We start from the raw sequence: 24,190 nt of genomic DNA on the forward strand, positions 1-24,190 counted from the left end.
AAAGCAGCAGCTACAGATACTGATCTATGGAGACACAGCAGGTCTGTCTGTCTGCCTGTCTGTCTGTCTGTGTCTCAACCCATAATTCTCTGAAGGCGATTTTCCCATGCATGGATCAGATGAAATAAGGGACACTCTGAATAGGTGTCAAGTGCAATTCATGCTCATTTTAAGGCCCTTTAAACAGTCAGAGTATTGTCAAGGGGCCTAAAAATAATGCCTTCTCCTTTGCATTTCCCTCATCCACCCAAAAATCCTACTGCCTACATTCCTTCAGGGTCAAGGTCCTCCACCCTCTTCTTAGACAGGTCAACATCCACAGGAAAACACACAGGAGCACAGTGCCAGAGCAGGAGCTGGGACATGGGTACCACCGTTCCCATTTGGATGTAGGTCATGGCATCTTTCTCTCACTGGCTCTGCCTTTTTTAGGGAGCTCAGAGGTGTTATTCTGCTTTTAAGCTAGGGGACCTGCATTGGAATAGGTTTGTAGGTGTCTGATGAATGCTGAATGAGGTGGTTATTGTGTATGAAATGCCCATGAAGTCTTAAGTGACATCAAGTCCTCTCTCAGATGCTTCAGCAAAGATTGTTCTACAGGTCAGGTACACTTCCATGTCTGGTTTCCTGAAGGAGCTATTGGTTCTTGGTTTGGCTTTTGGTGTCTAGTGTGGGATGAGATGGGCCTCGAACACAAGAGTTGTCCTTGCAAACAGATCAGAACTATCCTACAGTTTGGAACAACTTTACTAAATCCCAGCAAATTAAAAAATATCCTACTAACTAAATCTCAAAGATACTTATGGCTTTTCTCTGCACAGCCCTCTCTTGTATGTGAAAATCCTTGCTACCCATGGCTGGCCCCCCTCTAGTTTGGGGACTTCTTGCAGTTTGGGAAATATCTCTGACATACAATTTACAGAGGTCGTATCATCTTAGGATCCTTCATGGATCAGTATGGGCCTCTACATGAGTTCATGCAGAAAGATTCCAAATTCCTCTACTAGCAATTTACAGTTATTACAAGCACAAGCACTCAAAAAAAGAGTTTGCATGGGGACAGTCCAAGCAGATTGCAGCATATCACAAGGCTGTAGCTCTTCCATTGCACAGCATTTTGCAATTACCAGCCCTGTATAATACATCGTTTATTAACCTTCCCATTCTGGAGATCTCTTTTACTACTGAAATGTGGCTGACTCTTGGGTGGACCATAGCAGATGTTGAACAAGTCAGAGCATCAACAGTGAAATTTTGCTGTGCCATGTTCAAAGGAAACCACAAGAGAGTTAAGAGACGCTGTGGGTAATCACTCAGGCTGGATTTTGTTCAGGACAGCCAGGTTAATGTCTGTACTCTTGCAAAAAATGCCATGGGAATTTTAATGACTCTGAGTGATTGGAGCCTTTGTTTTATGGCACGTCAAAAAATGGCAGCCCTAAAAACACTCTGCTTGAGCACTGGTTTAGTGCTGACTCAGAAGAGCTTCCAATAACGTGATTCACCAGCATCTGGCTCAGGGGCAGGCACAGCCTTTGCCAGGTTAAGGTAGAAGCCTGCATCAGGGGAAAACAAGGTGGAATAAAGGGAGGAAGAGTTTAGAACAAGACAAATAGAAGGAAAGGAGGTGTTAGGAGGCATGTTGCTGGGGGACCAAGCCCATGAAACACAGCAGACTAAAGAGGAATTAATATTTTCAAGGCTGTGTACTAGAGGTGCCCGTGGCCTGATCCAGACCTGCTGAGCCCCAGTGCTGGTGGCCTCTCAGGTGCCAGATTGCTCCTCTGGAATCTCAGGGTTGTAGGTAGATGGGGACAGCCAGCTCTCTTCTCCCTCCCCTGTCACCAGGAGTCCTGATAGCAATGTTGATTTGCATGTCAGGCAAAGCACTGCTTGAGAAAAAAAAAAACCCCTCTGAGTGTGGCAGTGTCAGCGCTCGCTGTTGTTCGACAGTGTAAAATTAAATTAATAAAGCCCCCAACACAGGAAAACATAACAGGAAATTAATGGCCTTTACTGTCGCTCTGATGCAGTCATTTGCAACCCTGCTTTCCGCACCAAAGACTTCATAAATGCAAGCAGTTTCTCTAAACAAGCATAGTTAGGGCTGCATGCGATGTAATTTTTTGCGTGGCTTCTGTCCTTTGGAGCTAACAAAAGCCACCCTTTTTTGTGTGCTCACCAAGGGGGATCCTGCCAAGAAGTAGCTCCCCAACAAACGGGCTCGGGAAGAGGAGAGGAGGGAGCTAAGTTGTGCTAATGATTCCAAGAACATCTTCTGCCCTGGCAGGAAGAGAAGCACAGCTCCCATGCCCTGATCTCCCCAAGGGCACCACCACAGCACCAGGCAGGATAACCCTGCTGAGAGCTTCCAGGATGTGTAAATCCCAATAACCAGGCAGGGCAAGAGACTGACAGCTTTACACTAACCAGAGGGTCTGGCACTGCTGGTCCTCAGTCAGCACAATCAAGGTGTGGGTGCTGGGGGAAGCTGCACTTCTCTCTGGCTGACAGGCAAGCCCAGCAGTGCCAGTAAGAGATGCTGGGACCACACTCTGCCCCTCAGCACAGTGCTATAAATCCCCAGTGCCTTTTCTGAGGTCAGGGAGTTTTACAGTGACTGAGAGCAGAATATGTCCCCTCACCTCCAGCTTTCCCAAAGGTCACCAAGCTGCAGTGATGCTGGCAGAGGATCTGTCCCATGCCTCACCCCTGCTCCCACACAGGCTGTAGCACATGTCTGGAGAGGCCTTTGCTGGTGTGCTCAGCAAGGCTGGACCTGCTCATTACCACTGCCTAAAGCACAAACCTAAGGCTGTGCTGACTGGGTTTCCCAGGTGCTCTGGGCTGACTCTGCAATCACACACTTAGATGCAGGAGTAAACACGTATGATTTTCATACACACACACACACACACACTGGCTTCCCTAAATGCCCATTTGCATGCTCCTGTGATAATCCAAGACAGATCTGAGTACACACTTCATTACACATTTGCACACACAATTCGTTTCATTTACGTTCTCATTGAGCATTGCCATTTTGCTGATGTAAGCCCTGAGTTCAGGCTGCCCTGCCTGTCCCTGCCATGCACAGCCCCGAGACCCCCGCTGACAGCACACACCCCACCCTTCCTCCATCAGGCACGAGCACCCTTCCTTACCCACCACTTCCTCCTCTGAGCTGTACCTTCATTTCAAAACAGGTAATCCCTTTGTTTCTCAGCCTTTCTGCTCAGAGCCTGAGCATGTGAGTAACAAGTACACACTGTTTACGTATGGCTGACACGCTTAACTTACACAGAGCCGCGTGGACCAGCAATTTGTGTGCTCAGATTTAGGGTCTGGGGGTTTCCTTGGGGCAAATGGACACAGGAATCTGAACAGCAGCAGAGTTCACGAAGGCTGAAACGCTGCCTTGAGGGGATGTTGCTCCAGCACTCACCTGCCCCTAGCCCAGCTTCTGCAAGATGCTGCACATCACCTGAGCTTGTGTCCTCTCTTCTCCCACATCAGACCCCTGATAATGTTCCTTCTCTTGGCACTGCTGAAACCCTGCAGCTCCTTCCCTGCTCTGCTCTCTCTCTCCCAAACTCATTCGGGGTCCTTCCCAGCTGAACTTGAGGCTCATTCATCCTTCTCCATACTGGTTATCACCATCACAGCTCTGATGGTTGTGGTGACAGCACTACTACAGGCTGCAGCAGAGAGCTGACCCATCTGGAGACCATCCCTTCCTCCCTGCTGCCCAAAAGGCTGCAGAAATTCTTCTGGAAGGAAATGTAAATGGAGTCTTACAGCCTTCCTTTCCCAAACCCGACTGAGTAGAAGTCACAGAAAGCGGACAGACTGCCAGATGTCTGTGCTGCCTGTCCCTGCCCTCATCCCAGCCACGGGTAGCACAGTTACTTTAATCATCACTGAGGTTGTTTAGAAATGTGAAACCGTGTGAGCCGCTCCCAGCCGCTCATCTCTGCCCTCCCCGGGGGTCGGCGGGGGGGCTGCCATCCCTGGGGCAGGAGCTCCATGCCAGGCTCTGAGGCTCCTTCCCTGAATGACAAGGGTTGGCTATCGATCGGGTGCCGAGCCGGGCCCAGCCGATGGAAGGTAATTAATGACTCCATTTGCCTCAGTCCCGGGGAGAACAATTGAGTCTGAAACGGCAACACCGGGGAGTGGCCCCCGGGGAGCTGCCTGACACGCACGGGCTGTGCGGGGACACGGAGCCCCTCGGGGGGGAAAGAGAAGGGACAGGGGGCACGGGGCTGTCCTCAGACAAAGGGTGAGCTGGGGAAGGGCAGCACAGAGCCCCGGTGTGCGGGGAGCAGGGCAGTGACAAGGACAGGCTGCGGGAGAGGAGAGGGATGGAGCCGGGGGCTGGCACCGCGGCAGCCGCTGCATCAGACGGATGCGTTTCCCTGGGAGGCTCTGACAATTAGATGGGTTCTGCTGTGTCACCTGGCTGGCACTTCTCATGCCGGTCACATTCCCCTTTATTATGACTGTGGTTTTTATCAGCATTGCTGTGAGTCCCCAGCTGAGATCGGGGCCCCAGGAGGCAGCAGGCAGACATGCCCCTGCTCCCCAAAAGGACCGTGTCCCCATGTCTGTGTGGCAGCTGCACAGCTTCTCCTGACCCTCCTGTGCCATAGAATGTTCCCGTGACACAGAAGTCTTCCCATGTCAGCGAGGCTTCCAAATGGACTTGGCAGTGCTGGGTTAATGGTTGGACTTGATGATCTCAAAGGTCTTTCCCAGCCAAAACAACTCCACAATTCTATCATTCTATGAATTATTTATTGAGATGGCCACATCCCACCCTGAGCAAGGGTGCTCTCTGTCACCTGTAGCCAGGGAAGTAACTCTGTTATGCTGCTCTGTTCTCCTTGTACATTATGGCTTCTTTGTGGCCTCCAGACCCAGGAACATCTTTCTCTTTTGGAGCTCTTCAGTGACCATATTCCCTGTGTTGGATGTAGCTGAGGCTGTTCCTGTGTCCTCTGGCTCAGGATTTCCATGTTATCTGTCAGGACACCTCTGTGACACCCATGGAGCATTTCTGTGCCTCGTGTCGAGGGCTGATGCTGAACACTGGCTGTGCACACTCCCCTGGCAGTCCCTCGGGGGGAGAGGTGCTTCTTGTCACACACACAGGGCCAGTTCTGACACACTGACAGCAGCTGACCGTGCTCTTGTGGGGGATGCTGTGACCAAGGCCATGATTCACCTCTCCAGCTGTTTGAGGTCCTCCTGATTTAAGAGAGAGGTGTCCCTGTGTCACAGTGCCACAGAATGTTCCTAGTGCAGTGACCCAGGTGGCAGCCGCAGACTCCTCCAGCAGATGAAGCCTTGCTCCACCACAGCTCTCCTCTCCAAGAGCTGTTTTCTTGGCAAATCCCTGAAGTTTTTACTCCCAGCACTGTTCCTGATCAGCTGAAGTGACTGCTGCCAACCACAGAGCTGTTCCTCATGGGATATTCCAGTCTTTCCCAATGAGCCCTCCCTTTGCTCTCACTTTTGATGGACCCCATCTCTTCCCTGAAGTCCTTTCTGCCTCTTACTGCCACATTTGCTCATCCCCAGCCCACTGTCAGCTCCCATAACTTGTGTATTACAGTATTTGAAGCTCTTTCTGATAGTCCAGCTGACAGAGTCATATCCTGAGATGAGAACTGCAACTTTGATTTAAAACCTGAGATAAGTGGCTGTCCCTTGCAGTTTCAGGGAAAAAAATGAAAACACATCCTCTGTAGGTTTTGACACCAGAAAACAAACACAGGGGATTTACAGTCCTTTGTTTTGAGGAAAATATAATGATCTGTGACTGTGAATGTCTCAGTGTTAGCAACACAGGGCATACAAAGCTCTCTTTCAAGACCATCTCTATGAAACTTTCTCCTCTTCATAAGTAAAATCCATATGCACAGCTCATACCGTTGCTCTGAGAAGGCTGGGATTTGTGTGCCTTCCCATTATTAAGTCAAATAGTACTGCAAACTGGTGAGGTGAGGTTCACCTCGAGACCTCTGCTCACCTCCTACAGTCCTCTGTCAGAACTTCTTTGTCTTTTGCAGATCTTAAAGTCTAAGCCATGGCAGAGTGCCCCTGCCTCCCCGTGTCCAGAACTCCCACCTGAACTAAAGCATCTCCTTTCTCCTTACAACTCTTCCACCTCTCCCTACCTGTTTGTTTGCTTTGGTCATTATGATTTCTTATCTAGTCCCATTCCTTTCCTTCCTCCTCCCTGCATGCTTTTCTTCCATTTCCCACTGACTGTACATGCCCAGGTCCCGAGTTCCCCAAATGCACACACACACATGGGTGCACGCACAGGCACACCCCCCTGCCACAAATAAATAAATAAATAAAAAGGTCAGTGAGCAGAGCAGCAATAACCCCTAAAACAGTACTATCAGAGGGACATGATTGATCAATTGAATTCCATAGCGGCTGAAAAATGTGGGATTAAGTAGTGTATTATACGCACAATGAGTTGAGGCATGATGTTCATTTCAAGTTCATTTCGCCAGCCCTCTGCCACCAGATCAGGCAATCAATAGGGGCAGCAGATATCATATATCACCTCTCCCGGTGCTAGGGAGAGAGCACCATAATCTCTCGCAAATTTAGAGTGACAGATTTGTCAAGATCTGAAGGGCCCCTGAATAAATGAAGGAAAAGAGGCTCCTGCAGCGGCTGGGGGAAGCTGTGGTCTCAGCTCCTCCACACAAAGGCTCTGCACAGGGCTCTGCTGCCAGGGGGGAGCTGCAGATCCCCCAGCACCAACCTGTGTCACCACCCAGGGACACTCCCTGCGGGGAAAATCCAGGGAAAATCCGGTCTGATGGCAGGCAGTGGGAGTTGTACCGCCCGTGTGAACACCCACACCGGGCAGAGCCGGGGCTGACAGCTGGGAAATGGAGCACAGCCCAAGGCAGGGATGCAGGAGAGGGGCTGCTCGGGCAGGGGTGGGGGTGCAGAACCCCCAGAATAACCATCTGCAACAAAAACACCCCTGTGCTCCAGCACCACTGACTGACACTGCAAAATTCCTCAAAGGCAAACAGCTTCACGGGCTGCAGGCAGGCTGAGACAAGAACTGGTACAGACACACACCTTTTCTTGGTTTTTTTTAAGCTTGGACCCAAGACTTCTGTGCCAGCTTTCTGCAGGGAGGACCTCGTTTCCCTGAAAGCCACCTCCTGCAGTAACAGCCCAGTCCATCAGAAACAGGCAGACCACTGACACACACACACACATTGCAGTCCACCAAGCCCGGGCTTTGCTTTGTTTCCTCTTAGTCAAACCTGTGATGAACTCCAGCTTTTGGGAACCTGAGAATTTTTCCCTTGTGTGATCAAGCCCGAGGAGAGGAGAAAATGCCAGGGATGGGTGGCAGTGAACAGCTCTGCTCTGGCTAGTGGTGGAAAAGAGAGCGAGCAAAGGGCTGCAGGAGGGAAGGCTGCTGGCAGGACAAATCAATATGTAATATTTTCTATGGTCTTGTGAGTGGTACTGTACTACGTTACTGTATATAATGTACTATTGATTATATCATATCGTATAATCACCTATAAACGGATATACCTCATAGCCAGAAGGCAGCAGGCTCACTTTTAACTCTGGGCCACCACTTGGGTATTAACTGTGCCAGGAAAATACCCATCTTGGCACCACCCAGGAGCCCAAAGATGAAGCAGTGGAGTGGCATGGTGCTGCCCCTGGGAGCACCTCTGCCCACGAGGAGGGAAAAGGGCTATGGAGATGCCACAACCACTTTCCTGACAGAGAGCCAAGGTTTGCCAGACTGGAAGCCACCAAGAGAGCCTGAAGTATGAGGAATAACTCAGAGTGAAAAAGCTGGGTGGAAATAACAGTGTGAGAGAACCTGATCTGAGGTTAGATGGGGTGCTGAGACCATTGGGCTCGTGGCCTCAGGAGCACAGCGGGAAGGGGTTCAGCACGGGGGACATGAAGGTGTACCAGCAGGGATGAGACAGGGGATTACAGCTAGTGTCACCAAAGTTAGGCTGAGAGGTGACAGCAGAAAGATACTCAGCACAGTTGGAGAAGATTATAATGAGCAGACCTGCCTCTGATGAGATGAGGGATTATGACAAAGGGAGATTCACTTCAGCTGGGACAGGAGGTTATAACAGACAGACTCACCTTGGATGTGACAGATGCTAATAGTAGGAGACTCACTCAGTTCAGATAAAAAGGGGTTATAACCGAGATAAATGCACCTCATTTGAGTAGGGGGATAACAGGGGGGGGAAAAAAAAAGCCCAAACAGGTGGGTGATAAGATGGTTTATCACACAGAAAGATTCACTCTGGATGGGGCAGGGCATTAATAATGGACTCACCCAGGAGGGCCAGTGGGCTGTAAGAGATGTGGGGTGGCACAAGGCAGATAGAGACACCCAGAACATGGCAGGAGGCACCAGAGTGAGATTGGGCTGTGTCAGAGGGCTGCCACAGGGACAGGGAGGCACTTCTGGTGATGCTTCTGCCAAAAAAAGGCTTTTTCTCCTAGTCAGAACAAAGGAATACCAGGAAGACTGATGCCCACTGAGTAGGACTCGGGTTTGTAATACAATAATTCATTGTGGATAGGAAGGGGGGGCCAACACAGATAAAGATTCATCTCATTTTGGAGGGAGTTTTATAACAGAGATATAGATCGTGATAAATCAGGAGCTCCACATGGATGAATGGAACAGGGATTGTAACAGAAACCAACGCATGTTGGATGGGACAGAAAATCCTCAGGGAGAGACTTGACTCTGGTAAAACATGGAGTCAGAAACGGGGTCATTCCTGTTGTCTGAGGGGGATGAAAGACTCGCCTGTGGTACAACAGGACAAGATCAGATGAGAAGGAAATTGTAACTTAAGAGACATAACTTCTATTGGGGCAGGGGAGCTACACCAGAGACTGACTCCCTTCCAAGCTGTAAGAGAGCCCTTTCTCCACGCCAGGCTTCCCCAGCCCTCCCCAGTGCAGGTCCATCCTCTGCCCTCTGCTTTCCCTGCCTCTCCAGAAGGCTCCCAGCGATGCTAATCGCTCTGCTTTGCTCCCATTTTATGCTCAGCAATGGAGATTTGGCAATTTTTAACACTGAGAATCAGCGGAACCGAAACTCATCTCTGAGCCGAGCCCCATTCTCCACAGCCTCACTCACCCAGGGGCAGGAGGGTCCCGTGGAGCCCATGGGAGCAGCCTGGCCACTCCAGCAGGGAGAAGGGGGCTTCCCCCAGCCCCCTGCAGCCTCCCCATCCCACGGGAGGGGCTGAGCTCCCGGGGTGGAGGCAGAGGGCCCTGCTCTTTCCCCCTCTTTCCTTGTCCCGCATCCTTTGCTGATCTGAGCCAGGGTGGTGCTAACTCCCTGTTTTCTCTGTCTGTGCCCCGCAGATGTATCCGAGGGCTCAGTTCCCAATGGAGATTCCCAGAGCAGCGTGGACAGTTTGCGGAAGCACCTTCGTGGGGACACTTTCACCCAGCAGCAGCTGGAGGCTTTAGATCGAGTTTTTGAGCGTCCTTCTTACCCCGACGTCTTTCAGACATCAGAGCACATCAAATCTGAGCAGGTGAGGGTCCGGCCTGGCACCGGGGACCTGCAGGCACCCACACATAGGATGATGGCAGGGAGACTCCCTGGACGAAACCCCTCTCCCCCCCCTGCCCCTGTCCGTACATCACCCCGGGGTTTTACAGCACTGTCTGCTTGATGATGCACGCCAGCTCTGCCTCCTCTCCTGAGCTTGCTGAGTGCTGCTCTCCCTACATCCCCCCCTCTGCACACACCCTGCAGGCTGGGGGTCAGGATTTTGGCACCAGCACCCAGCACACTGGGCAGGTTCTCAGCCAGGCAGAGCTGCACTCAGATCACACCCGTGATCAGCAAGACGGGGATGGGCTTGGACGGAGAATTTCCCTCCCTGGCCCGGAGCTGAGACTTTACTCCCATCTCCAACCTAGTTTTCTGCACTTCTGCAGCCCTGGCCCCCCTTTCCCCGACTCCCCCACTCCCCTGGCCTTTTATCCCAAAAGCTGTTTGTCTTAATAAAATGAAAATCAAAAGTCCTTTTAAACCGCCCCAAGCCATAAACCAACAAAGGAAGAGAAGGAGAGGCTGGCTGTGGACTCCCTTCATCCCAGAGTCCCTGGGTTTATTACAATGAATAACCTTTATTTACTTTCATTAGACTATTAAGCACCAGCACAGTCATTTTTCCCCCTGAAACTCTGAGCAGGGCCCATAAAGCAAATCCGAAGCCTAATTGAGTTCATTTTAATTTCTCTCCGATCACAGCGAATTACTCTGGTGATAAATCAGGGGGCAGGCTCACCCCCAGTAGAAGGCCTAATTTGCAGCTAATTACAAAACTGATTTCTACAGGAAGATCAATACGAGAAGGGATTGGAAATGACTAGGCAGTCCTAGGCAAGCAGGGACAGGGGCAGGGAGGGGGCAGCGAGCAGGGAGCCCGCTGGAGGAGGGGGAGACGTGGGGAGGGGGCTGGGGAAGCACATGGAAAAAAACAGAGCAGAAAGAGCAGAAAATCAGTTTTAATTTAACCTAATATTAATCAGAGCAACTTTTCCTGCCGTTTTGTAGCCTTCCCGGTTTCTCCAGCTCCCGCGTCTGGTCCGGAGGCTACCACAATAAAAAGGCAATTACCAGAGCCTCTCGGACAGGACACCCTTTCAGATTCAATGGCTCTCCCCCTCCCACCCTTCTGTTAGCCATGTGGCTCCCCCCTCCCCAATTTCATACCCCAATGCACAGAGTGACAGAGGCAGGGGATGAGGCTCCTTTGTTTGTTTTTAAAGAGCTAGGACAGAGGTGAGGGCAAGGGAGGGAGGGAGCAGTGGGCCAGCACGGGCTGCTGGCTGGCTACAGCCCACCCGGCTCAGCCATGGCACGACAGCCCCCTGCCCCAGCTGTCCTTGTCACCAGGGCAAACGCCTCCCGCCTCCCTGCAGCCAAGAGGAGGGGACATGGGTCCCCCCCTTCCTTCTCCCCTGGGGGGACACAGGCTGAGGGAAGGCTCAGTCCTACCCTGGGGGGTAGAACACAGCCCACCCCAGCCCCACGCCTGGCAGGGGTGGGACAGATAGGGACACCCCCCCTGCACCCCTCTTGTCACTTCATCCTCTCCCTTTCCTCCTCCTCTGCCATCTGTGCAGGGGTTTGCATCCCTCCTCTTCCTCCCTCCCATCTGCACACCCTTCTCCAGGCACATCAATAGCGAGCTGTCTTTCTCCTCTCTTCCCCAGGGAAATGAGTACTCCCTCCCAGCTCTGACCCCTGGGCTCGATGAAGTCAAATCAAGTCTATCCACCTCTGCTAACCCAGACCTGGGGACAAATGTGTCAGGACCCCAGACGTACCCCGTGGTGACCGGTAAGCTGCTTGACCAACCAGTAGAACCAAGCTTTTTATTTATTTCCCTCATCACCATTAGCTTCTGCTTTTTCTGCTAATGCAAGAAATCCCTCTGTGGCAAACGTGGAGAGAGAGAGAGAGAGACTGTGGAGGATGTAAGGGCTCAAGGGAAGTGTGAAATGGAAGAGTACTGGCAGGTTTGGGTACACGTAGAGGTGCCCATGTGGCAAAGAGGTGCCAGACAGGCAAACCCAGGTGTGAATCCAGAACTCGTGTGCCTGGTGCAGGGATGGCTGGTGGTGAGGGACAGTTGTGTCCAAACACCCTCTGCTGTTTTCTTTCCTTTGTGTCTGAGAACAAGGGGGCTGTGGCCTATGCATGATCTGCACTTGGTTTTCTTGGGGAGATACAATAACTGAACGGTTTCTACAGCAGGTGCTCCACAGAAACTTCTTTTTTTGCTGGTGGCACGTGCAGAACCTGAGCAGCCCAGGGCTGTGCTGGGGCCCCGGGCCACACCATCCCAATGCCTGCCTTGTGCATGGCCTGAGGTTTGCACAATGCCACGCAGAATGATGGGGAGGTCAACTGCATATTTAGGGAGTGCCCAGAATGTGTGACATCCCCAGACTCTGTCACTGCTACCAGACTTGATCCAGCACCCTTGTACCCGTGCAGTTTCTCAGCCAACCAGAAAAAAAAGAAGAAAAAAAGTCTCAGCTGTGTCAAAGCTGTTCCAGCTTTCCCTGTAGTTGCATACGCAAGACAAAAGTAAGCTGGTGTCCATCCACCACTTAGCAGATCTCCATCCCTCCCAGGACAGACTTCCCTGTGTGTGTGGGGAGCAAGGCCAGCAGGAGAGCAATGCTGCCCTTCCTTCACGGAACGCAGATCCCCCTGGCTGGATGTAAACAAGAGGCTTGAAATCAGACTCCAAGATTCAAAGGGGCCATTAAAATAATGGTCCTTCTGCCTAAGTGAAGCTGGTGCCTTCCAGCCTGTTAGCAGGAGAGCAGAATTCCTGAAGGCTGGGGACACAGCACCAGCTGTGGACATGACTCTCACACGGGGACAGCAGGAGGCAGATGTGGCCACACAGAGGGGGCTGTGGGCTGAGGCAGAAAATCTCCTTCATGTCCCCCCTACCCTGTGCCATCCCCACTCTGCTCCCTGCACCACTCCCAGCTCAACTCGAGAACATCCCCATCTGATCCATCTGGATCCAAGAGTGAGAAAAGTTCATTTCAGACCCAGCTTGACACTCCCAGGTGGCAACTTAGCACTAACATCTCAATCTGTATGCGACATTTCAATCAGCACAGAGTAACAAAAGCAGAACTATTAGCTTTGGGAGCTGTTCGCTGGTGGTAATGATGGGGAAACTTGGAAACTGGAAATGAAAAGGGAAAAACAACCCCCCAACACCCTGAAAGGCAGCAGGGGGAGAGGGGTGGAGAATTTTTCCTCTACACTTAGGCCAAGATCCAATGTTTGGATTAATGGTGCCATTACCCAAGAAAGGACTTCAGATAATGCTCATTCTTAAAATGTTTTTGCTGGCAATTAAATGGTTGCAATTATTGATCTTCATTGATCTGATGTCCTCGATTTGCATAATCTATTAAAGATGAATGATTCATGTCATGTTTGCTATGGGGCTGGGCGATGCTTTCAGGAAGGAGCAGAGAGGTAGAGGCTGGGAGGAGGCAGATTGCTTTGGTATCACAGAGATGCCTCTCCAAGAAGGGACAGGAGAGCAACAGAGAGAACTGAGCTGCTGGCTGTAGTGTCATCTTTGACATTCCTCTTTGCTCTTGTCCCAGGGTGAGCCTGGGTGACACTTGAAATAAAGGTGAAACACACCCACCCACCCATGCAGGGTACAAGCTCTGGGTGCAGTCACTTCAGGGTGTGAGATTTACCTTCAGCCTCCAGGAAAGTCTCCCCAGCTCAGTCTGCCCAGGCAGAAAAAGTACCACCAGCTCTTTCCAAACCAGAGCTCCCAGGTGCTGGGTTCCTGCCATTTCTAAAGACTTCAGAAGTCACCCAACAGAGAGGCAGCACAATGGGAAATAAAACACAAAGCACTTTACCTGTAAGGCTTGCAACTTGCTTATTGAGAGGCTACTAAAGTACTGGGTAGATCATAAAATTACAGCAGAGGTAAAGAAAGGCCTTCCCTTAATTAAATCCTGGCAGTTTCAACTGAGCAGACCTTGTGTGTCAGCCCACCACAGCCAGGGAGATGTACAGTGAAAAGGAAAGGTAAAAAAGCCCACGTGGAACACTTCAGCAACTTCTACCCCTGACTGAAATGGGAGTGTGTGTCCCCTTCTCCTGGGCTATGGTTAGCACCTATTGACAGGAGCAGCTAACTTCTAAAATTCTCCTCACCCAACAAAACAGCTGCCAGGCCCCTGTAGAAAATGTTCCCTTCTCTCTGGGAAATGACTTTTTCCCTGAAGCAACAAGTATCATCCAGGGTGATAAATCCTGATGACAACCCATGAAGTGTCAAACAAAGGCATCAAAAAAGCACAGTCCCCATCCATCTCACTTCCCTCCAGATCTCTCCTCTCTGGCACAGGGTCAGAGATTTTTTTTAGTTTAATTTATTTCTTTAAAATTCATCCATGAATTTTGTAAGTTGGACTTACAGACATCCTGGCTACTTACGAGGGTTGGAAGGCAAACAGAAATAGTACTGAAACAGTGACTGATTTGTTTGAAAGTTTTCAAGAAAGTTGTGGTGCTAAGCCTGAAGAAATCACTGGCTGGACACCTGGATCCAAAGTTCTTCTAAAATGATAAACAATCCTTTGAGAACTTTAGCCTCCTGAAAGGTGAAAAGATCTTATCTCCTTCACTTCAGCTTAGTGAGTGGACTGAAGAGAACTTTGCTCAGTTCAATAGCCAGGTCATTCCAAACTAGGAAACAAACTAGGATTTGAAAAAGAAGGAGTGTTTTTTTTTCCTCTGTCAGTGACTGAGTCAAGCTTGGTGTGAAAGGATGAGATTTATGAGTTCTAAAATTGGGTTCTAAAATCAGTTCCATTTCCTCCTCACATATATATAACCTTTCCTCCATCTAATAAGTCAGTTTTAATGTAAAACCTGCTTAGAAAAGCTTGCTTTTTCTGTTGCAGCATATTTAGGAAGTCAGGGTACTTGTGGTCATTCTATTTAATTAGCATGAATAATTACAAATACTGCTTTTAATTTAGTTCTAATTTCCATCTAAATATAACTTGACACAGATCACAAGTAAGAAGTTAGTAATCTAATAAAATAATAACACGGACTCATCGTTCACTATTTCCTCATATAATAACACGTAAAGACAAATTAGATTAAACAACATAATTGTTTAAATAAATGTGCACAGATGCAGTTCACCTACTTAGCAAAACATTGAAATAGCCACGTTCAGTCTAAGTTTTGTATTTGTCAAAATGCTTGTTACCACCCATAAAACTCAACCTTTCATAGTGCAAATGGAGCAGCCTGGGGGACACATCTCAGGATGCCCCCATGCCCTGAGGATGGAGCAGCATCATTGCTCAGGTGGCTGCTCCAGGGCTGCTCCTCTTAAAGGAAGGAGTTTCTGTGAGCAGATCTCTCCTCTGGGTAAGGTGAGGAATCATCCAGAGCAGCAGCCCACAGGACCTCCAAATGCCACCCACTGCTTCCCATCCCTAAGAAGAGATAGCATCTTCTTATCTAGGCAAGGAATTTGGAAAGGCAAAAGGTGTCAGTGCTCCTCTCCAGGACCAAATGGCTGAGGGTGATAGATGGGCAGAGGGATGATCCCTGGGCCAGGCAGGAAAAGCAGGGGGAGAAGGAATGACAGGAACCATTTCTGGGCATCCAGTGGGAGTTTCACTGCCGTGCCCCCATGATGCTGGAAGAGGTGCCTCATGGGCCTGAAAGGCACATCGAGGGGAGGAACCCAGAAATGGGTGGGCTGAAAGAAACAATGCCCTCACCTTCCTTACATTAGCTGTAGGTAAACAACAGCAGTGAGTGACCATAAGGTTGTGAACTGGCAGCAGCAGGGAACTGCCATCCCCAGTCCCAGCCCCCTCAGCAAGGGGACAGCACCAAAGGCTGTCACAGTTTATGCTGCCAGACAAAAAGGGGCTTTGAAAAAGAAAACAATTACATTGACTTCCCCAAAATTCAGCTTTTGCCATTTCTCCTGAGGCTAAAGGGAGGATCCAATAAGCATGGCTATGATGAAATCCTCTGTGATGTAGATATTTGCCCACTGCCAACAAAGATGTGCTTTCTGGGTGAAGCAGCCCCTGTCAGCAGGTGTTAATAACTGCTGGTCTCCATCAGCTCTGCTGGATTTCACCAGACCAGCTGCTTGCCCAATTGCAATTGCCCTCTGCAGTCTTTCAGAGAAATGGGGAGCTTCCAGCAATCTTTGGTCCTTCCTTGTATGTTTAGGATTGCTGTGGGCTACCCAGGAAGATCTGTCCTATCTCATGATCAGTCAAATATCATTGTGATGAAACCTTGGAGATACCAATAATGAGGACTGTGTGAAAACCTAATGTGCTCTAATTACATTTCCCAGCATATGTTTCAAAAGCATCTTGTTTAAGAGGTAATAACCAAGTCTCAGCCCACCAAGGAATAAGCACATGCTGCACTTTAAGGCAGGAAGGTAATTGCCCAACCTCATGGGCTGGGACTCAAGCAAAGGGACAGTACAAACTTCACTGAACTTCTCTGTTTGCCAAGTGCACAAGTTGCACATCTTCCACCCCCCCAAGACTTCGCAGCACAACTTCCTTCATCAGCTCCATCTGTAAACAGTTGTACACAGGGCTACATGAAGCTCACTGCAGTGGAGTTTTCAAGAGAAGTTATCTGTTCAGTTTACTTGCAGAGCAGCAGTTAATCAGATCAGACACAAAAACTACATTTATGAAATTCAGTTCTATAAAAAATGGGGCAAATGGATTTCAGAACTTAACATCAGCGATGTCGTAACAGTTCTGACTCTCAGAGGAAAGAAATCCCAATGCTTAAAACATGTATTTCAACAACCTACCAGTAAAGTACTGGGCTAAGAACATGGATGGATGTGTACAGAAACAGAAAATAAACCTGAATGTGCAAGGCTTGCTCTGCAGCCAGCAGGAACACAACGAGCAGATAAGGAAGGCACAAGGAGAAGCACACGAGTCTTCAGGTACTTTTCAGTTGCTCTAGGAAAGGTCTGTTATGATCACAGAGAAGGGGAAAAAATAGAATAATCTTTATATCCCATGCAACTTGAATAATGCTCTTGCAAAAGAAACCAAGATATAATAATAATTTAAAAATAACCACATAGATGGTTCTTCTAACATGATAGAAAGCAGGAGTGAAAGAGATGCTGTGTTGGTCTAGTTTGGTCTCTTGCATGACTTCCAGAATTTCTGAGGCAGGACTCTCCCAAGGGATAAATGGATGTGATTCCAGTGGCTGTAACCTCAGCAGGGTATGAGCACAGAGGACCCAGTCCCATTCTGTTTGCCAGAATGAAACCTTTCCAAGGAATGCAGAACACGACTATGGAAACAGATGCTTCAGTGGTGGGTGCAAGCACAGGATTCAGAACACCTGAGATAAGGTTCAGCTTTGGCACAGGGCTCCTAGATGGACATGGGCATGTCTTCCCTGGGCTCAGCTCAGATAAATCAGTGATCCCTGAGGGATGCTGTAAGGGTGTGTGTTCTGAAGAGTGAGGCACTGGGGTCAGAGAAATATTTGATGGAGACCTCAAAAAAAAGATGAGAAACGCTGAACAGGGTGAGGACAGGGAGCAGTGTGGCTCAGTGGGTGTGCACAAGGGATGTGCCATCTTTTTATTCATTTGCTGAGAGGGAGCAGGGTCTGCAGGTAACTTATCCTCCAGGAAGCCAGCAATGAAACCCAAGCAGCTTATCTTGTCCTGCAGACCCCCCTTCTGCCCTTCCCCTCAGCAGCAGAGAGCACGATAAAAGCTGAGATGAGTCTCTGTAGGAACCCAGAGCTGTGAATCTTCCTCTCACCCTGTCTGGCCAAAATCCCTTCATTTGCTGGGGGAATTTAGGCCAGAGATCCCTGGTTCTAGCTCTCCGCCAGAGTAACGGAGGAGAGGTCTAGAAAGGAAGGAAAACAGCCATAACTCAGAAAGTCCAGTCAGAGAGAGAGGCACAGGAGATGCAGAAAATACTTAGTCCTCTGCCATGTTTCCAGCTCTACCCCCACCCTGCTGACCCTTTCAGATTTCCCCATCACAACACTGAGTGGTATTTTTTGGTTGCTTATAAGAAGATATTGTTTGCCATTTAGAGGAGGAAAGGAGATGGGGACAGGAACAGATTTCTGCTGCTCTGGGGAGTTGAAAACTCATTCCACCCCTTACTGGACTACAGGTCCGTATTCCAGCCTTAGGAGTAAAGACTCTGGGAGATACCTTGAGGTTCACCCGAGCAGGGGTTTGGAGGGACAAGCCCCACAGCTTGCTGCCATTGGGATAGGAAGGGGCAAGTTCTCCATCAGGACTATGAAAGCATTAGAGAATGGAGAAAATCAGAAGTGAAACCAAAAAAAAAAAAAAAAAAAAAAAGGTGCTGCTGAAGTTTGAGGTGGTTAAAATGAGAAATGGGAGTGTGCCATTCACAGCTGGATAGATGGATCAATCAATTGATCTCGTCTACACGGACACACTTTGGAGCTATAATTCACTGCTGGGGCAATTATTCCAGCAGAGCAGTGGCAGGAGTTATACCCGAGAGAGAATTCAGGTGCTTTTAGTCAGGAGAGAGTTGGACAACAAAGGAGTAAAAATTGGTAAATGGCATCCACCAGCAAAGATACATGGGGTGTGAGTTACCTGTGTGCAGTGGCAAAGATGGGCAGGCAGATAAACAGGCACAGAAAAGCCTGGAATGTGGCTGTGCAATCACTCCCTGCCTGGCCTCATCCTCACCTTCCCTGCACTGCTCTCAGGGAGCAGAGAGCTCAGCCTGGCTGTGTCCCAGGCTCTGCCCATCTCCCTGCTTTATCCCCTGCTCTGACTGAGTGCTGCTGCCTCTGGAAGGTGTCAGGAATTTTTCTTCCTAAGCCTTGGGTGTGTTGAAGGGAGGTCTGGGCTCAGCTCTGCTGGGAGGCTGACAGGGGCTGTGACAGGAGGACAAATAACCCCTAACCCTGTCCAGCTTTGCAAGGCAAGGCTTGGCACTGTCCTTCCCATCGCAGGGGCTTTAGGCAGACTTTGGGGCTGCAATCCCCCCCGGTGGTGTCCGGGCAGAGAGGAAATCCAGGGGCTGGAGCAGATGGGCCCAGGGCTGCTGCAGCTTAAGCAGTTATCTCTGCTCTGTTTTACAGAGATTATGGTTTCACTTACACAGAGCGCCTGAAAAATGCTGCGGTTTAGGAGGGATTATAGCTGAAAATTCCACGCTTTAAAAGAGAAATAAAACAGGGGAGGAACTAGGAAACCCAAGGTGCCTGGGGGCTGTGTAAACAGGATTAACCTCTGCCCACAGCACCTCTTGCTGCTGCCCACCCACACTTCCCGGCTGCATCTCCTCCCCAGCAGCTCCACACACCTGCACAGCACAGAGCTCAAAAAGGAGCCAAGGAAACACCCGGGACCAAAGTGTCCCTGGTTTATTCAGGTATGACTGACAAATGGCCTCCTCGAAAAATAACCCTTCAAGTGGCCACCCCTGCAGACCAGGGGAACTTCTGTCCCTCTGCCTGCAGATAAATCCATCCATCCATCCACATTATCCAGGCCCACCATCCTTGGGGTAGGGGATGCAGCACTCTCAGACTGCTGGTGGTGACTCTGCCTGCCTGGCCTGAAGGGAAATCTGTGCGCTCTTTGCCATCTGATGACAGCAGATGCAGGAGAAAAACAGCTTTTGGGGTTCTCCACCCACAGAGACTGTCCCTGGCAGGACTGCAGGACAGCATGGAGATGTAAAAAGCAGAAGCTGGGCACCGATGCACTGCCTGCTCTGGTGAATAACTGTGCATCAGAGACTCCAGATTCTATTCCCCATACCCTCCGCAAAAGGTCCCTGCCAAAGAAAGCTTCCTACAGCAAAAAAGGGAGGAGAACTGAGAATCCTCACTGAGTGTCTCAGAGACTCCACACGAGCAACCTAAATCAAGAGAAACTGTGCACCTTTTGGCCAGGGCTGATCCTGCCCAGTCAACTGACCCATGAACATATGTCTTTGCCACAAAGGAGTCTCAGTGATCAGAGACCTTTGATGCTCATCCAGGTTAGAGGTACTTGGAGGAGGGCACAGATGGCAAACTATCATTTTTTCCAGGTAGCAAACCTTTAGGAAACAAATGCCTCAGGATAAACAGCATTCACAGCTAGAAACTGCCCAACCCTTTATTGTCTAGGTGAGGATTGCAGCCTCACAATAAGGTGCCTAGAGTTAATTAAGCCAGTTCTACATTAATAAACTCAGATTTATGACCTAATTATATGTCACATTTATATTTCTCTGTATAAATCAAAACCACCAGAACTAACTTATTTCATAGGCCATTGGCAACACTTGCTATCACAGCAGAGAGATGGCTTTCATTTATTTGCTTTAATTTGTTTACCTGAGGGTGGATGGTTTGCTAGATGATTTGGATTGGATCTGATCACATCATCCATACTTCTCTTTCAGGTGTTCATAATGAGACCTTTTATGAGACCCCCACATTTCCCCTCCTCCATTGTATCTCTCTGTCAAGGTATCTGTCTGGCAACACCATGCTCTGGGAACAACCAGAGTCAATACTGACAGCTTTTATGGGCAAAGCTCCAAAGTGTGCCACTGTGGATAAGATCAATGGATCTATCAGTCTGTCTATCTATTGATCTATCTATCCATCTATCTATTAGTTGCACAGTCTCATTTTTCACTTTAACCACCTCAAACGTCAGCTGCACCTTTTTCCCCAGAGCTTATACAGACTTTGGCCATTAGACCAAGCATCCCATTTATCAGATGCTCACAACCATCCTCCTCCTGGGGAAGGTTCCTGGGGTTTGAAGAGACAGAGTGGAGAAACTCCCTGGGCCAAGCTGTGTGAGTGTAGCAGCTCCTCATGCCCTCAGCCAGTGAGAGGAAGCAGCAGGACAGGGAGCACAGAGCTTCAGAGCACTCTTCTCCTTCCCAGCCCTATGCTTCTCCCTGCCCCCCCTCTCCTGCATGCTCCCTCCCTCCCTCACCTTCCTTCTCCTGCACCCCACTCCTCCCACCGCCACTGCACTCCATCCCTTCAGCTCCTGCTGCCCCTGCAGAGCCATCCCTGCAGCCAGAGCCATCCCTGCATCCCTAGCCACCCCTGCAGCCAGAGCCATACCTGCACTCAGAGCCATCCCTGCATCCCTGCAGCCAGAGCCATCACTGCATCCCAAGCCACCCCTGCAGCCAGAGCCATCACTGCCCCTGCAGAGCCATCCCTGCATCCCAAGCCACCCCTGCAGCCCTGCAGCCAGAGCCTCCCCCGGTGCATTGACTGCTGCTGTCTCAGCACTGGCTCCTCTGACCTACTCCTGACTTTTTTACGTTTTGTATTTTATTTTTGTTTTAAAATTTATTTCCCTGTAGATTTTAACCACTCCATTTTCATTTACCCATTTTGTTCTTCCTCTCCTCCCTTCCCCACCCTTCCTCTTCCTCCCCCTGTTCCCTTTGTCTGTCTGTGTCCATCCCTTACCCTACCACAGAAAACCTCTCCTCTCCCCTCAGTATAAAGCAAGAGCCTCATGGAGCCTCTCTCACCCCTTTCACCCCCACCACGCCGGTCGGCTCTGGGCAGGCTGATCTTCAGCCCTTCCACATGGCCCTTTCAGACGATGCCTCCACGCCTTGCTACAGTGCCTTCCTCCACCATGGTGCCCACTTTGGGCAGCCCAGCAGCCAGCCTCTGATAGCAGGTAACCGGCCACACGCTCAGGGGGGATGCTGCAGGAGAGGGGTTCAGTCCCCCTCCGATGGAGATGGGGTCACCAGGAAATGCTGCAACCTCTTTGAGTGCAAGTGGGAAACAGAGCAACCAACCACCCACCCACCCACCCCCAGCTCTGTCCGTGCAGCACCTCTTCTCAGCTCTCACGGGGAGCCACACAAACATTTCATGCCCACCCTTCATTTTCTAGGCTAAAGCAGGGAGAGGAAGCTGTGCATCCTTAGGAGAGACTGGCTTGGTACAGGATAAAGTTAGGTAAACGCAGAGGCAGCTTGTGAGCACTGCCAGAGCTCTGCTGTGAGCAGCACTGGAGACACCTGGTTTGGGGGTGCCAGGGTGTCCCCACTCAGCTCAGAAACAGGGAATCATCCCTGGATGTCAGGACCAGGAAGGGAGGCTGAGAGAATGTAATGTCTGACTGGCAGGGGAATACAAACCAGAGGTAGGTGGGCTCTAAGGGAAAGACAGGAGTGAGGAAATAGGGTGGAGGAGGTGGCAGAGCTTGGGAGAAGCAGGATGGAGGGGAGGATATCGAGGAGGGAAAAGTTTTAGGTAGGTGCTAGGAGAAAGTCCCCACATGATGTAACTGAGGGAACGTTGCTGCAGAGGATCAGAGGTGGCTTGGGTTAGTGGCTATCAGGTTAGGTGACCACTGGGGCTGTTGAAGGTCCACGTATTATTTTCCTCTTTTGACCTAACATCCTCCCTTTGTCTTGTCAGCTGAGATTTGCATTAAACCTCTCTGTAGAAAAGCACCAGGTAGTAGCAGAGATGATTTTTGTGTTTATAAGACTGCCTTGGTCCGGTCTGGCAGGAACCAGGAAGAACCTCTGAACACTTCCTAAGCCAAGGAGTCTCCTGACAGACTCTGTCCAACAATCCAGTGCTCTGGGGACACAGCCAGACGTGAGCACCCTCCAGCCTAGAAGGCACTGTGGCTCAGGAGGGGCACCTGCCTTAGGACCTTGTGGAGAATCAGACATGGGAGAGAGTGCTCAAAAGCCCAACCAATGTCACAGGGGTGAAGGTGGCATCCTCTCTCATAAAGCCCTTGAGGAGGGGAGGATGGCTGGAGCTGGAAGCCTGGGATGAGCAGGAGAGGTGCCACAGCCCACAAGTACAAGGATTTAATAACCCTGTCTACTGCTGGTGATGAGAGGAGGTGATGGAAGGGGCTGCCTGAAGTCCCTCTCTGCAGGGCTCCTACTTCATGTTGCTGATGCTGTGCTTGTTTGTTATCTTCATTTTCAAGGTTGGGGTGTTGACAGGTGATCACCTCCCCACGAGTTTTCCACACTGAGTTTTGAACATCAGGCTTTGTGTGCTCATGTCTGAATAAAAAACCCGGGGCATATGTGGATAGACTGAGTAGCAGAGTGAATGTGGATGCATTCCCACCTGAATGGAAGTGTCAAAATGAATTAATTTTGCCTGCTGCTACATAATGTTCTCGCTAACTTTTCAGTGCCACTGTCTTCTCAGGCATCACCTGTTGTTATTTCTCAGGCTAGCCAAGCTATGAAACCAAAAGGACAGGAATTTTTAGCATAAAACTTTCTTGCCTTAAAGGAACATGAGGCAAAAACCCCACCAACTCCATCTAGTAGGTGTCAATCACACAGCTCAGCACACAGCTGCTGATCACTAACAGAATGACGGGGAGAAAAGAGCAGAAGTGTGTATAATACCAGTCCCTGAGGCATTCTGTATTTATTTTTATCAATACTGGGGAGTGGCTGCACAATGGCTCAGCTGCTGCCTGGTAGTTCTGTGTGCTAAGAGGAGGTGAGCTGGGAGCATCACCACGGAGCAGGAACCTCTGCAGGGAGACAGAATGAGCATTTGCATCTGCTTTGCCTTGAGGAAATGGCCTCAGCAATTTTAGTCAAGACATCTGAAAGCAATGGCACTGGCTTAGCCTGCCTCACCCCAGAGAAACTTCTTCCCTTCGGGTTAATGCTCCCTGTTGATTAGTTTTTGCTTTGCTGTGTAACTGTTATTTATTTCTGATTGCCCAGCCAAGGTTCATGCTTCTTCCAGGGCTTGCTTTATCCATCAGCATTCTGCCACCAGTAGAACTAAACCCACTCTTATTCTTCCTTCCCTGACACAGCCCAGCACACCTCCAGTCACTGCACTGGTGTTAATGGGCCATACCTGACCTGTCACTTCCAAAGGTGAATCAGAGCCCAGCCCTCCAGTTAGAACAGGCAGGAGAGGCAAAACCAGCAAAGGAACAAGAAATGGCACAAACTTCTTGCTGAGCTGCAGCTCACCTGGGGAATGTGCAAGGCTTTGGATGCCTGGTGCAGGCTGAGATCTCAGGAGGCAGCACAGGAGGCTGAGCTCAAATCTCCCAGCAGCTGTGTGGGAAACATTATCTTAATTTATTTAGCCCCATTTTTTTTCTTTTTGGTTGGTTGCTTTTTTTTGTTTTGTTTTGTTTTGTTTGGGGGGTTTGTTGGCTTTTTGTTTGTTTGGGGTTTTTTTGTTTTGTTTTGTTTTTGTTTTGGCTTGAAACTCCCAGCAGCTTCTGAGATGATTTTAGTTCATTTAAATGCAATAAGCACTAACAGCAAAATGCCCTTCTGGCTGGCCCATTTTCAGGCTAACCAGTCCAAATGAGGAAATGCCTCTGGCATCAACCAAGAAGCCTCCAGCTGCACTTCCTAAGAGATGAAACATAAACTACAGTCATCCACCTAGTCCACACCCCTCTCTACTTCTTTGGTGGAGAAAAGATATCATGGCTCTAGGTGTTACTAACCAAAACATACCTGTGATATACTGGAAGTGGAGTCCAACTAATTTGCATGATCC

At 49.7% G+C, this 24,190-nt stretch overlaps 1 protein-coding gene across 5 annotated transcripts in view; it reads left to right on the forward strand.

Moving 5' to 3' along the window:
- Positions 1-24,190, forward strand: part of PAX2 (paired box 2) — a 73,070-nt gene that overhangs the window by 42,522 nt on the left and 6,358 nt on the right. For 4 of the 5 annotated variants that reach the window (XM_030452916.1, XM_030452917.1, XM_030452919.1 and 1 more), the window contains 2 exons: positions 9,418-9,593; positions 11,287-11,413. In XM_030452916.1, the coding sequence (XP_030308776.1) occupies positions 9,418-9,593; positions 11,287-11,413 (303 nt within the window). The remainder of the gene's footprint in view (positions 1-9,417; positions 9,594-11,286; positions 11,414-24,190) is intronic. The other variant, XM_030452920.1, reaches the window with a different exon arrangement.

The sequence above is a fragment of the Calypte anna genome, chromosome 6 (assembly GCF_003957555.1).
Source record: "Calypte anna isolate BGI_N300 chromosome 6, bCalAnn1_v1.p, whole genome shotgun sequence".
NCBI classification, from domain to species: Eukaryota; Metazoa; Chordata; class Aves; order Apodiformes; family Trochilidae; genus Calypte; species Calypte anna.